The sequence below is a fragment of the Peromyscus maniculatus genome, chromosome 8, assembly GCF_049852395.1.
Source record: "Peromyscus maniculatus bairdii isolate BWxNUB_F1_BW_parent chromosome 8, HU_Pman_BW_mat_3.1, whole genome shotgun sequence".
Lineage (NCBI taxonomy): Eukaryota > Metazoa > Chordata > Mammalia > Rodentia > Cricetidae > Peromyscus > Peromyscus maniculatus.
Genome location: NC_134859.1, coordinates 91,751,449 through 91,764,284, shown reverse-complemented (window position 1 = coordinate 91,764,284; position 12,836 = coordinate 91,751,449). Strand labels below are relative to the sequence as shown.

Below are 12,836 nucleotides of genomic sequence, written 5' to 3'. Positions count from 1 at the left end.
GGTAATTATACATACTAAGCAAGTGTTGAATTAACACTTTCTTTTGAAGTAGGCTGTAGCCCACTGCTACATGTAGCCCAGGCTGGCCTCAAACTCACTGTGTAGCTCAACATGATCTGATCTTCCTGCCTCCACATCTCCACCACTGGCATCACAGGTATGTGAAGCCAGGACTCTGTGAGGGATCCTGACAGTCCCTGGTGTTCCTTTTCCCACCTTCTGCCTAAGGGTGATGGAGTGGAGACAGAGCCTTGTGGGGGTGGCTGCAGGCCCTTCCGAGGCCTCTCCCTCGTGTGTCTGATGCTACTATTCCTGGATCCTTGGCCTTTTGCCCTAGTCTCCCTGTTCCCAGATCAACTCATTTCTCAAGAACACGAGGCCTCGGGTGACATTATCACACTCACACACAAATTAACTCCACTAATAGGTTTTAAAAACAGCCCAGGGATTGGTGAGACTCGGTGCTGGGCTCTTTATTTACAGGGAGGGTTGTAGGTCTGAGAGGTGATAGAGCTGTGACGTGGTGTGAGCCCAAGATTCTGTGACAGCCACCATGGGTCTCTCCCTTGCTCACTCAGGGCCAAGCACCTGAAAAAGAAAAAGTGCTAGATAAAGAAAGCATGTCACCCTCCCACATCCCATGCCCTTATCAGAACCCCACATCATGGGGAGGTCTCTACACCAAGGGTTTGAAGTAAAGAGGCATAAGCCAGGGATTTTAACTTGGGGTGAGGCTTTGTCACACCCAGGAGCCTGTGCTGGGCCCAGGCCTGAAAGACCTAGGGAGAGGCAAGAGGGTGTAACAGTAAAGGTAAACAGGGCATGTCCGAGTTGGCTTTTTGTTTGTTTGTTTTTGGGGGGTTGGGGGTTTGTTGTTGTTGTTTTGCCAACATGAGTTATCTGAGAAGAAGAACCTCAGTTGAGAAAATGCCTCCATCCGAGTACCTGTGGGCAAGTCAGTAGGGTTTTTTGTTGCTGTTGTTGTTGTTTGGCTTGGTTTTTTGACTAATGATTGATGTGCAAAGTCCCAGTCCACTTGGGGAAGTGCCACCTCTGGACACCCCTGAACTGTGTAAGAAAGCAGGCCAAGCAAGCCGTGAGGAGCAAGCCAGCGGGCAGTGTTCCTCCACGGCCTCTGCTGCAGTTCCTGCCTCCGGGTTTCTGCACATTGAGTTCCTGCCCTGGCTTCCCTCGGCTTCCCTCGGTGATGGAGTGTGACCTGAGAGTTGTAAGTTGAATAAACCTTTTCCTTCCCAAGCTGCATTTGATCATGGTGTTTACCACAGCGATAGAAATGCTAACTAAGACCAGGCAAAAGACGAGGGTGCAAGAGGTTGGGCAGGAGAGACGTGAGCCAGCACAAGCTGGTAGCCCCAGGCTGACCTCCTATCTTGGCTGCACAGACCTAGCACAGAAGACTTCTAGGGCATGCGGTGTATCCATAAACTCCTTAGACCCAGAAAGGACCTTGAGGAAGAGGCAGAACTCACCCTGGAGAAATCTGGCTTTACCCGGACATGATGTGCTTGACAAAGGCTAAGGAAAGAAAACGAGAATCAGCCATAAAGTCCCCCTCGGAGCTCTGCCCTCCTCTCCACCGCTTCCTGTCACCCACACTTCCAGCCTTGCCATGCCCTTTCTGTAGGTGGGAATTCTCTTCCGAGAGGGTTTGCGGAGAAGGCAGAAGAGGGAAGAGACCTGAACTCTGCTGTATCCCTCTGTGCTGACATTAGACAGGTGACATGAACTACATCACTACATGACACCATCACTACACTATAGATCCCCGCAACTTACGAAAGGCATCAGCACGCCCACCCCCCATCTGAGGCTCAGACATGGTGGCTTGATCAAAGTCACACACATGGTTTATCACAGAGCTGTCAAGGTCCTGGGCCAATGAGATGGATCAGTGGGTAAAAGTCTTGTCACAAAACCCTGATGACCTGAGTCCAGTCCCCAGGAACCAGTGTTAGAAGGAAGTATTGTTTCCTGGAAATTGTCTTCTGACCTCTGAACACACGTGTGCCCACACCAATATGCAAATCATATATACACACACAATAATAATCATATATATACACACAATAATAGTCATATATATACACACAATAATAGTCATATATACACACACAATAATAGTCATATATACACACACAATAATAGTAATACAGATGTATTTTGATGCCCCTTCCATTATATCAGATATTCACTCCTAGGATGGAAAAAGACAGCCACAGCCCACAGCCCATCTGAGACACACATCCTGCAGCCTCTGGGCTGGCCCATCCCATCCCACATTGCTCTCTTACCAGGGGCACCCTGGGAAGCAAAGAAGGACCGTACCTTCATAATTGATGCAGCCATTGGCATCCTCCTGCCCAGACAACAGCTGTTCCACCTCCGCCTCACTCATCTTCTCTCCTGTGTGGGGTGTGGCAATGGGGTCGAAACGACAAGTGGCAGAGAACGGGAAGGAAAACAGAAGCACTCAGAAGGCTGAAAGCCCACCCTGGATCTGAGAAATGGCTAGTGCCAAGCCTCAGCAGAAGCTCTGGAAGGCGGGATCAAGTATCTCAGGGCACAGCAGCAATGGTGAAGGTAAGGAAAGAAGCCCCGAGGCCACGGCAGACTCCGAGTAACCCCTTCTCTGCCAGCTGTTCCCCTCTCCCAGCCCCTGGTACTTGCTGGGCAAACCCAGTTCCTGGGGTAGATGGGGTGAGGGGTTCCCATAGCTACCAGGGAAAGAGGCCCTGGATTAGGGTTTGCCAGAAACAGGGACCCTTAGACACACCCCACCAGACGCCACTCGGCCCCCCTTATCCTTCGGCTACTTTCGCGCAGCTTTCGTCTCTGCTGACGTACCCAGAGTAGCGAGGACGTGCCGGAGCTCAGCCCCCATGACAGTGCCGTTGCTTTCTTTGTCGAAGACCCGCAGCCCCTCCACGAAGTCCTCATAGGTGCCCTGCTCCTTGTTGCGGGAGATGTGCTGCAGGATGGGCAGGAACATCTCGAAGTCCAGTGTCTTGGAACTCATCTCTTCCAGAGCGCATGAGGGCAGACCGAGAACACCACTTGAGTCAATGCCCAGAGGAGGAGAGGGCCGAGAGGCCTCTTCCCAGCCCTGACACCGCCCGAGGCTTAGAGTGAGCCACTTGACATGTGACAGGCAGAGTCACAGGGATGGGACAACAGAATTGGAAAAAAAAACTAGAATTGGAACTCTGTACAGGTCCAGTTATTAGACCGTTCTGTATGGGTGCTGAAATATCTAAACATCAATCCAACACTAACCTTCAGGCTTGGGTTTGCCCAAAACACGCAGCACCTCTGCATTGGTGGGGTTCTGGCCCAGGGCCCGCAGCACGTCCCCACACTGCCCATAGGTGATCTTCATCTCTCCAGTTGGAGTTCGGTCAAACAGGGAAAAAGCCTCTTTGAACTCTGCAGAGAGACACCCAGCTACAGCCCCCTGCCCCAGGAGAAGGCAGTGCCTGTGGCTTCCTCAATGGAGTAGTTAAAGGACGCAGCAGTTCCCTTGAGCCACTCACTCTTCCAGGCTGTCCTTGGAAACTGCTTTTACCCCATCTTCTGACAAGCAAAGTCACCTGGGGACCCCATGACTTGTCCTAGCACTGGCCTCGGGATCCCTTCTCCCAGTCAGTTATAGAATTGGCTAGTTCCCTATTTCTCCTCACCCCACATCTTATCCCTGCCAGGAATGAGGCTTTCCAGATTTTCAGTTTGGCTCTGCCTAGGAGGGTAGGAAAGGCAGGCCGGGTCTCAGCTCCGTCCTGCTCTGCCCATTATCCCTGTCCCTGAGTGTCCTGGGAGGTGGCAGGATGTGGACACAGTTTGCAAAGTGATAAGACCTATTCCAAAGACAGCTATTATCAGGCCCACCTGTTCCCAACTGCAAGAGCTCCAGAGCCAGATGAGGTGACATTGGGGCCATAGTCAGACCACACCAGGCCTGCCACTGAACCACTGAACCACTGGTGGCTTTTGGTAAAGTGACACTTTTGTAGGTCTTAGCTTTAACTGGGGACACAATGTCCACCTGCATGTGTGGCTGTGGGAGCACAAATTGTGCCAAGGGTGTGGCTCACAGACGGAGGGAACAGACCAAGGTGCCTCTCTTGTCTCCTGCCTCTTGGGCTAGCTCAGCACAAGAAAGACCTGGCACCTTGAAGTTTGCAGAGCGGGCAGCTAAGGGGCAAAGTCAAATGAAGACCCCCGGGCCCTCTGTAATAGCCTTAGCTCTTCATCGGTTTGTTTGCTTTTGTTTCTGTGAGACAGGGTCTCGTGTAGTCCTGGTTGACCCCAAATGTGCTATGTAGCAGAGGATAACCTGGTGCTCCTGAACCCCCTGCCTCCACCTCCCAGGTGCCAGGATGATAGACGTGTCTGGCTAATTCTCCACCAATTTGGATTCAATGACTGTATTAGAATACTATGAACTGGCAGCGGCACTTAAGTCCCCTCAAGCCGTGGACAAAGGAGGGGACAACCGCAAGTGACAGCAGACTGCTGTCACTGATGGCGCAGCAAAGAGCCCACGGTGGAAGCCCTGTTCCGGAATGTGCAAATCTGGTCGGGAAGAGAAGTCATCTGCTGGAAGCTAGCTCCTACAGCGGTAAAGCAGGTCAACAGCGTGAACCAAAGACTGCTGAGTTACGTGAGAGGGGGCGCCCCTCCCCCGCCGCTGCCTTTAATCCTTTCCAGGTACTTTAGAACTGCTTGGTTCCTTATGAATTACTTACAAATTACTCCACAGTCAAAGCAGAGTGCCCCAGATTTAATTACATACAATTCCTCCTGCTGGGGATCCCAGTGGACACATGAAAACACCAATGTTTAGAATTACAACTAGCCATTGGTACAGGGGCCGCCACATCAAGTGGTGACACACGGCAGTAATGAGGCAGCCGCCTCAGGAGACAAAGAGCCTCGTGGTGGAAGCCCTGTTCTAGAAGGTTATGCAAATCTGGCAAGGGATCAGAGAACTCAACAGCTGGAACTTCCTGTGGAGGGGGGGAGGGTGCAATAAGGAAATTGGAGCCATAGCACCCAGAAAATACAAAGCTCAGAACAATGTGGTAACTAGCTCCAGATAGATGAAGGGTGGATGTAGACAAGATGCTGAATAGTCACAAAATTTCAGAACTGAACAGACCCAAATATCCTCGCTTTAAATAAAAGAAAATTAACTTTTGTAGAAGTGACTACAGGCCTGGAGGGATGGCTCAGTGGTTAAGAGTGCTTAATGCTCTATCAGCCAAGGTTTGAAACCCAACATCCACATCAGGCAGCTCACAAAAGCCTGTAAATTCAGCTCCAAGAGATCTGATGCCTGCTTCTGGCCTCCATGAGTGCATATGCACGCACACAAACATAAAATGAACTTGGAAGAAGATGGGGAAGTGAACAACACCTTATGGCTCGTAGTGGAGGAGCTGGTGACAATAAAATAGTCCCCTGATTCCCAAAGAATGTTCTTCTCATCATAACACAACAAAACCGTCGGCTGGGACTGGGGATGTAGCTCAGTCAGTAGAGAGCTTGCCTAGCATGGGTGAAGCCTTGGGTTCAATCCCCAGTACTCCATAAACCAGGTGTGGTCATACACACTTTTAACCCCAGCATTTGGGAGGTGGAGGCAGGAGAATCAGAAGTTCAAGGCCATCATCAGTTAAAAGTGAATTTGCAGCCAGGCTGGGTTAATTAAGACCCTATCTTAAGAAAAAGAAAGAAAGAAAATCACTCACCAGTAGCCACAGCTTCACCAAAAAGCACATGGAGAGACAACAGGGATGAAACTTAAAGAAGAAACCATCATAATCCAACATGAAGTGCTGTGGAACAATTCTTTTCTATACTATAAATATGTATTACTCTCATTTGCTAATAAAAAGCTGATTGGCTGATAGCTGGGCAGGAAGAGATTGAGCTCTAGAGCCAGACTAAGAAAACTCTGGGAAGAGGAAGAGCAGAGTCAGAGAGTAGACTTCTAGGTGCAGAGGGGAGGAGATGAACAGCCATGTAGCAGAGTGTAAATAAGGAATAAGGGTTAACTTAAAATCTAAGAGCTAATTAGTAATAAGCCTGAGCTATTGGCCAAGCATTTATAATTCATATAAGTCTCTGTGTGTTTATTTGGGACCAGGCAGTTGAGACAGGAACCATCTGTCTACAATGAAGAGAAGCGGCTTCAGAGTCAGGGTATGAAAGGTTACAAAGAGCTAAACCCCAACCTGAAAACTTCAGGGAGAGCGGAACTCAACCAGCTGTCTTGGTGAGCTTTCCGCCACGATTTCCCTTGGGAGATGGGAGACTCTGGTTATTGAGTGAGTTTCTAGTCCTCGCTGGTGCTGTGGGTTTGACACAGCTACAGACACACGTGTTAACTAGAAAGCACTAAGAATTTCACAGTGTCCACCAAACTGTTACCCAACAGTGAGTCTCCATGGCGTATGACAGAAACAGATTCCTGTCACAGGTCCAAAACACATGTGTCAGTTCTCATGTTCTGTGTGTGAGTAAACCGATACCACTTTCTTAGAGGGAAATTGGCAAGAACTATCATTCATCTTACAACCCAATGTGGTCATGCTTTCACCCAGTGCTAGGAAGGCGGCCTGGAGGAAAGATGTTAATGCATACCAAATGGAAACAACATGAAGGTCTCTCTGATTGCTTAAGTACATCCACGTGTCAGAAGTCCCAAGCTTCCTCCTCTTTTAAGGTTTATTTTATTTTTAATTATGTGTGTATGCGGGTGCATGTGAGTGCAGGAGCTGAAGTTACAGGTGGTTGTGAACTGCTCTGGGACATGAACTCAGATCCTCTGCAAGAGCAGAACACACTTGTAACCACTGAGCCAGCTCTCCAACCCCTTGAGATTTATCCTAGAGTTGCATTTACTGACACTTTATATAAGATTGAGAAAATATAAATTGTCCCTATTGAAAATGAGAAGATTTGGTGACAGAGACCACAGATAGACTAGTGTACCTGCGAGTCACCACTGGCTCTGCCACTAGGGAGGGTAAGCATGTCACAGGTGCTTCATGATGAAGGAGGGAGTGCCCATAAGCTAAAGAGTGTTTCCAGTATCAAGAACAGAGAGAAGGACTTCCTGCTGTGAAATAACCCTCTTGTACACTGTAAAGATTTGGTTTAATAAAACACTGATTGGCTGGTAGCTGGGCAGGAAATTAGGTGGGAAAGCCAAACTGAGAATGATGGGAAGAAGGAGGACAGAGTCAGAGAGAGGACAGCCAGCCACTGAGGAAGTAAGACATGTAGAAAATGAGGTAGCATGCCACATACCACATGGCAAAGCATAGGTAAGAAATATGGGGCAGGGCTGGAGGGATAGCTCAGCCGTTAAAGGCTAGGCTCACAACCAAAAATATAAGAAATATGGGGGCTAGAGAGATGGCTCAGAGGTTAAGTGCACTGGCTGCTTTTCCAGAGGTCCTGAGTTCAATTCCCAGCACCCACACCATGGCTCACAACCACTTGTGATCTGGTGCCCTCTTCTGGCCTGCAGTGCAGGTGTACACACAGGCAGAACACTGTATACATGATAGATAGATAGATAGATAGATAGATAGATAGATAGATAGATAGATAGATAGATGTAAATGAAATATGGGTTGAGTTAAATGTAAGAGCTAGCTAGTAATAAGCCTGAGCTATCAGCCAAGCTTTTATAATTAATATCAGCCTCAGAGTGGTAATTTGGGAAGCAACTGCCAGATATAATCAAGCATAAGGGACAGAAAGCTCCTCCTCTGTTTACAACTTCCAGATGTCTTAACAGATTAGGGGGGATGGAGGAGAGGTAAAGACATCAGCATCACTTGATACTGAGCATCAACTCTATCTCAAGCACTCTGAAAGGACAGCTGAAAACAAAGGTCTAGAATAAGACACCCAAATCTGAATCCTGGATCCACCTCTACCGACCATGTGAGAACGGACAAGACACCCAAATTCTCTAAGCCTCATTTTTACTACCTGTTACATGGGGGCAGCGATAGCTACTACACCTCATAGGACTGTTTGAAGAATCAAGTGACTTGATCCATAGAAAGTGCCCAAGACTGTACCGAGCAGGCCTGCTGGGATGATAACAACTACTGTTACAACCAAGGACCACTGCTCCTTCTCTGGAAGTACAAGAGAACATGGGGGTGTTCGCACTCACCTTCGATCTGGTCGGCACTGAAGTCTATCTGTAGGGAAAGAAACAGGAATGAGGGCAGGGACTGCTAACGGCTTCCAAAAGGAAGTCTGGTCACCTCCAGCTGGACACTGGTGAAGAGGGAAGGACACGGATGGAGTGTAAACCAGCCTCCTGACGAATGGGCCAAAGCTGGAGATCGAGGAGCTAATGCAGCCTTCAAAGCTCTCTCAAAACCAAGAAGGCAAGTGAAAGGGTGGAGCTGCTGGAAAGTTCCACAACTAAGAGCCACTGTTGCTCCTGAAGGGGACCCACGTTCCGTTCCTAGCACCTACATGACAGCTCACAACCATCTGCCACTCCAGTACCGAGGGTTCCAGTGCTCTCTCCAACAGACAGGCACACGGTACACACACATACATGCAGACAAGACCCTCATACCCATAAATAAATCTTTAAAATATTGTCATCAAGAGGGAAAAAATGAGGGCTGGAGAGATGGCTCAGAGGTTAAGAACACTGGCTGTTCTTCCAGAGGTCCTGAGTTCAATTCCCAGCAACCGCATTGGTGGCTCACAACCATCTGTAATGAGATCTGGTGCCCTCTTCTGGCGTGCAGGCATACATGCAGGCAGAACATTGTATAAATAATAAATAAAAATCTTAAAAAAAAAAAAAAAAAAAAAAAGAGGAAAAAATGAAGGGAAGTTATCTATCCACACAGTCCTAGAGCCTGTGGTGACCTGCATTACTATCTCTTTGGGCCGACAGGAAACTCCTTCTCCTCCTAGAGAGCCCTGGAGAAGCTGCCACCCCAGGATCTCACCAGTTCACACTGCCCTGACTAGAGGTGCCTCCTGTGACTTTGCATGCTCACTACTTGCTGCTCATTCTGGGACGGCCTGCAGCTCACCGCATGAAGCTTTCCCTTCCTCCCAGGCACTCTAGTAAGTCACAGGTGCCTGGATTCTCTGTCACTGCTCATCTGGGCCTGTCTCATTAAAACCAGGTCCCTGCCCCCACCCGGGTGATATTATCACTAAAGTGTTTGGTGCATAGCAGGTCCTCAAAAATACTGTGTTGAATGAAGAAATGGATTTGGGGTGCCCGCCCCCTAACACACATGGTTGTGCAACTCTGAGTACCCGGGTGGGACGTTCTGAAAAATGAACTAAGTTGACCAAGTATGAGTCATCACTTTAACAATCTTGGATGTCATTTCGATGACGTCCTTCCCAACTCCACTCTACCCTGGTCCTCCCTTCCTCAGTGGCACTGGGTGCCACCCCTGGGGCATTCCATGCCCACCCTACCTCTTCTCCAGAACTGACAGGGGCTCAGCCAGGGAACTATGGCCAGGAGTGGTTTTGCAAAGTATGGAGGTAAAGGAGGAAAAGAAAAGCACCCTCCACCCCGCATGAGGAAAAAAAAGCAAGGTCTACACTAATCCTCTGAGGGAAAGACAATGCTTGCCTTGCTTTGCAATGCTTTTTGCCCCAGGAGCAGACATGTGAAAGAAACCAAGACAGAAGCACTCAGCCTGACCCCGTGGTCATCGTGGTCATCGTGACTCGATGGGCTCAGGTTTACCTCGGCTCTCACTTGGGTCAGGGGGTCTTATAAACCAGACACTGGGTGCTGTGTGAACGGAATGGCTCCCGTGACTAACGCTGACTTCTTTCTCCCTTTCTCCTGTTTAAAGGACGGGAAATCAGGAGAGGTGCCTGAGTGGAGGGAGGTGAGAGACGAGAGGGGAGCGTGCTCCTTTGACGCCATGGGGCAGCTGTTGTCCAGACAACAAGCACCAGGCATGGCGTTTTATCAGACAAATCAGAAATAAAGGCTCCTGGGGACACAGATGGTCAGCTTTCAGGAAAGACAGATGATGCAGAAAGCCTCCGGGGACGATCGGGGGTTTCCGCCACTGTTTCCCCATAAGGAGCCACACAACCGGTCCAGGCAGGGGGCAACTCCTTCATCTCTTTGACAGATGGATCCTGCTAAAGCCCTGGTAGGGCTAACAGGGTCTCCACCCCTTGGCACAGTATTGTATGAAGTGTCTTAAGTGAGCTCGATCCTGAAAAGACTATGGAGGCCCACACAGAGTGCCTTGGGTTCAGGGTCTCTGCCTGTGTGTCATAGAAACTTGTCTTGTCCTCCTCATCACCCCAGCCTCGCCCTGTGAGATTCCCCCGCCCTGGGGGCGGGGAGGGGGACCACTCCAGACCTGATATTAATAGCTCTTCATACCAGAAGCCACTTGACCTCTCCCAATCTGGTGTCAAGTCTTCAAACTGCTCCTTTCTAGAAGCTTCGGACCCCCTCCTTCCCAGGCCCAGCCCTTCCTGGTTCATTCCTTCAGCAGCTGGGCCAGATGGCTGGGAGGCCTAAAATGACTAAGTCAGTCAACGGGGCTCACACCGGCTCCAGAGAGAGGGGTGTTACCAGCCAGGTGAAGAGAACAAGATGAAGCGGGCCTAAAACTGGGAGACTAAAGAAAGCAGGCCCAGCTCCCTCACCAAGTTAGAGAGGTCTCAGCCAGGAGTAAGCCACTCAGGCTAGGGCCGCCAAAGAGTGGCCCATCAGTGTAAGGGAAAGGACGAGAGAAGGCCCCAGGCTGCTCTTATCTTCTCTACCTCCCTTCCCAAGAGTATATTTGTGAATGGAGCCTCCCATGCCCCGGCACACAAGCGTCCTCCCTGGCTGCGCACACCCATTCCCGGATGTACCACCAGCTCCCATTATGTGTCTCTTTCCCATAAGCAAGTTCCACCTCTCAGGGCTGGAAAGAGAATTCAGCAGTCAAGAGCACTAGCTGTTTTTCCAGAGAACTAAGGTCTGATCCCCAGCACCCACATGGCATCTCCCAATCTGTATCTCCAGTTCTGAAGGATCCAACGCCCTCTTCTGGCCTCCACAGGCACTGTGTGTATGCGTCACACAGACATGCATGTAGGTAAAACATCCATACACAGAGAATAAAATAGCAAGTTGTAAAAAGATATATTCCGAATCCACTTTAGGTGAAGGCCGATCTTGGCTTCTCTACGGTGGCCCCACGCTATGTTTTACAAAAACTGGCTGGTTGGTTGCACCTGCCACCATTTTGGATTCTGCTGGACTAATCGGGGGTGGTCTAGCTGAGCCTCTTTGCACAAAGCAGCAACCTGTTGTTAAAACAGAAAACCTCTAACCTAAGTCTAGTTCTGGTTCTACTGGCCTTTGGAGCTATGACCTAGAGCATGGATGCCATGGTCCTCATCTCTGTCTGGCCTGAGAGACTCAGATCTCTCGGCAAAGGAGAAAATAGGACCCTGTCATCTCTACCCCTACCCAGTGGGCTGAGCGTCACTCACCTTCACACTCTTAGGGTCAAAGGCAGAGTCCTTGAGGGGCTCAGGAGCCGGGGCAGGGGCTGGAGCAGCGGCTGTGGCTGGCTTGGCAGCCTCCTTCTTGGGCTCAGGCTTCTTGGGAGGCATGCTGTCTTGGGGTCTCCAGTGGAGGTGGGACCTAAAAAGGGACCAAAAGAAGAGCGGTGGCCCTGAGAGAGAAGATGGGAGACTGGAAGGCCTTCTTCTGCTTTTATCCTGGGCAGGAGCCCCCACAGAGGGGCTGGTGAGAGCAGAGCAACTGTCGCTGACTATAAAAGGAAGAAACACCAGCAGGGCGCAGCTGACATTCTAGTATTGTCACCAGTTTGGGGCCACCAGTCCCCTCCCCATCCCCCACCCCTACTCCACCCTATCCCCCCACTCCCCCACCCACGCACACACCTCACTCCTCACAGCTTGCACCTCTGGAACAGACTGATCGTTCCTGCCAATTGGTGGAAACCCAGAGAGGGGCAGGGAAACAGACCCTCTCCTAAGTGCCAGAGCAGCCAGAGAGAGATGAGCTGACTTGAGCCGTTGATAACCCTCACACGTAGCCCAGGGGAGGCTGAGGCTTTTTTTAGCCCCTCCTGAGCAGAGGCAGCCCACTGCACATTCCTTTTAAGCCAAGATCCTCTAAGCTGAGAGCCATGTCTCTGCCCTAGAGGCTCAACTGTCCAGGCATGGAGCCCTGAGGTAACAGCTGGTCCAACCAGCCCTGCTGTGCCCCCATACTCCTCACCCACAGGGCAAAAGCCTGCATTGTCCAAGGACAGGCATCCCAAGAACTCCACAGACTTCAGCTCCCTAGATCCACCCTCGACCCACATACCCGCAGTTGTTCATTTAGCAAATATTGCACATTTGTGCCTGGGGCGGGGGTTGTCTGGGTAAGAAACAGAGATAAGGCAAAGTTGGGAAGGTAGAGTTAGAACCCCAAGCTCTAAGATCTAGTGCATGCTTTCTCTCTAACTCATTATGCGCCACTAGACTATGTGTGTGTTGCTTACTATGTACTAGGCTACTAGACACTTTTCCTATAATATCGCATTAAATATTCCATAATCCTAAAAGGCAGATACTATTATTACTCAGATAACACACACACACACACACACACACTATGGTTAAAATAACTTGTCCAAGGTCACTCAAATGATTCACTATGAGCTGGGGTTGGAAGACAGGTATATCTGATTCTAATGTGTACAGTTGAATAATTTATATTACAGCATCATTTACGTGAGAAAGAAAAATTGGGGGGTCGCCAGGAA

General features: G+C 49.8%; 1 protein-coding gene across 2 annotated transcripts; it reads right to left on the bottom strand.

Annotated features, from left to right (window-relative positions):
- Positions 1-424: 424 nt before the first annotated feature.
- Myl4 (myosin light chain 4) lies at positions 425-12,113 on the bottom strand. 2 transcript variants are annotated; one of them, XM_042282952.2, is made up of 8 exons: positions 11,965-12,113; positions 11,548-11,701; positions 8,216-8,243; positions 3,295-3,444; positions 2,866-3,039; positions 2,347-2,424; positions 1,491-1,536; positions 425-588 (listed from the first exon to the last, which is right to left on the bottom strand). In XM_042282952.2, exons 2-7 carry the CDS (start codon positions 11,668-11,670, stop codon positions 1,508-1,510), a joined length of 582 nt encoding a protein of 193 aa, XP_042138886.1. In that variant the 5' UTR covers positions 11,671-11,701; positions 11,965-12,113; the 3' UTR covers positions 425-588; positions 1,491-1,507. The 2 variants fall into 2 exon arrangements, with proteins under 2 accessions (XP_042138886.1, XP_042138885.1); XM_042282951.2 differs by lacking the exon at positions 11,965-12,113 and having other exon boundaries at positions 11,548-11,827.
- Between the last annotated feature and the right edge of the window lie 723 nt (positions 12,114-12,836).

What these genes read in the sequence shown, in the direction of transcription:
- Myl4 (XM_042282952.2), bottom strand. Translation starts at nt 11,670, where the DNA reads ATGCCTCCCAAGAAGCCTGAGCCCAAGAAGGAGGCTGCCAAGCCAGCC. An exon ending in TTGACCCTAAGAGTGTGAAG is followed by an intron (nt 8,244 to 11,547) that starts GTGAGTGACGCT and finishes CTTTCCCTACAG; the next exon opens with ATAGACTTCAGTGCCGACCA. An exon ending in GGGCAAACCCAAGCCTGAAG is followed by an intron (nt 3,040 to 3,294) that starts GTTAGTGTTGGA and finishes GCGCTCTGGAAG; the next exon opens with AGATGAGTTCCAAGACACTG.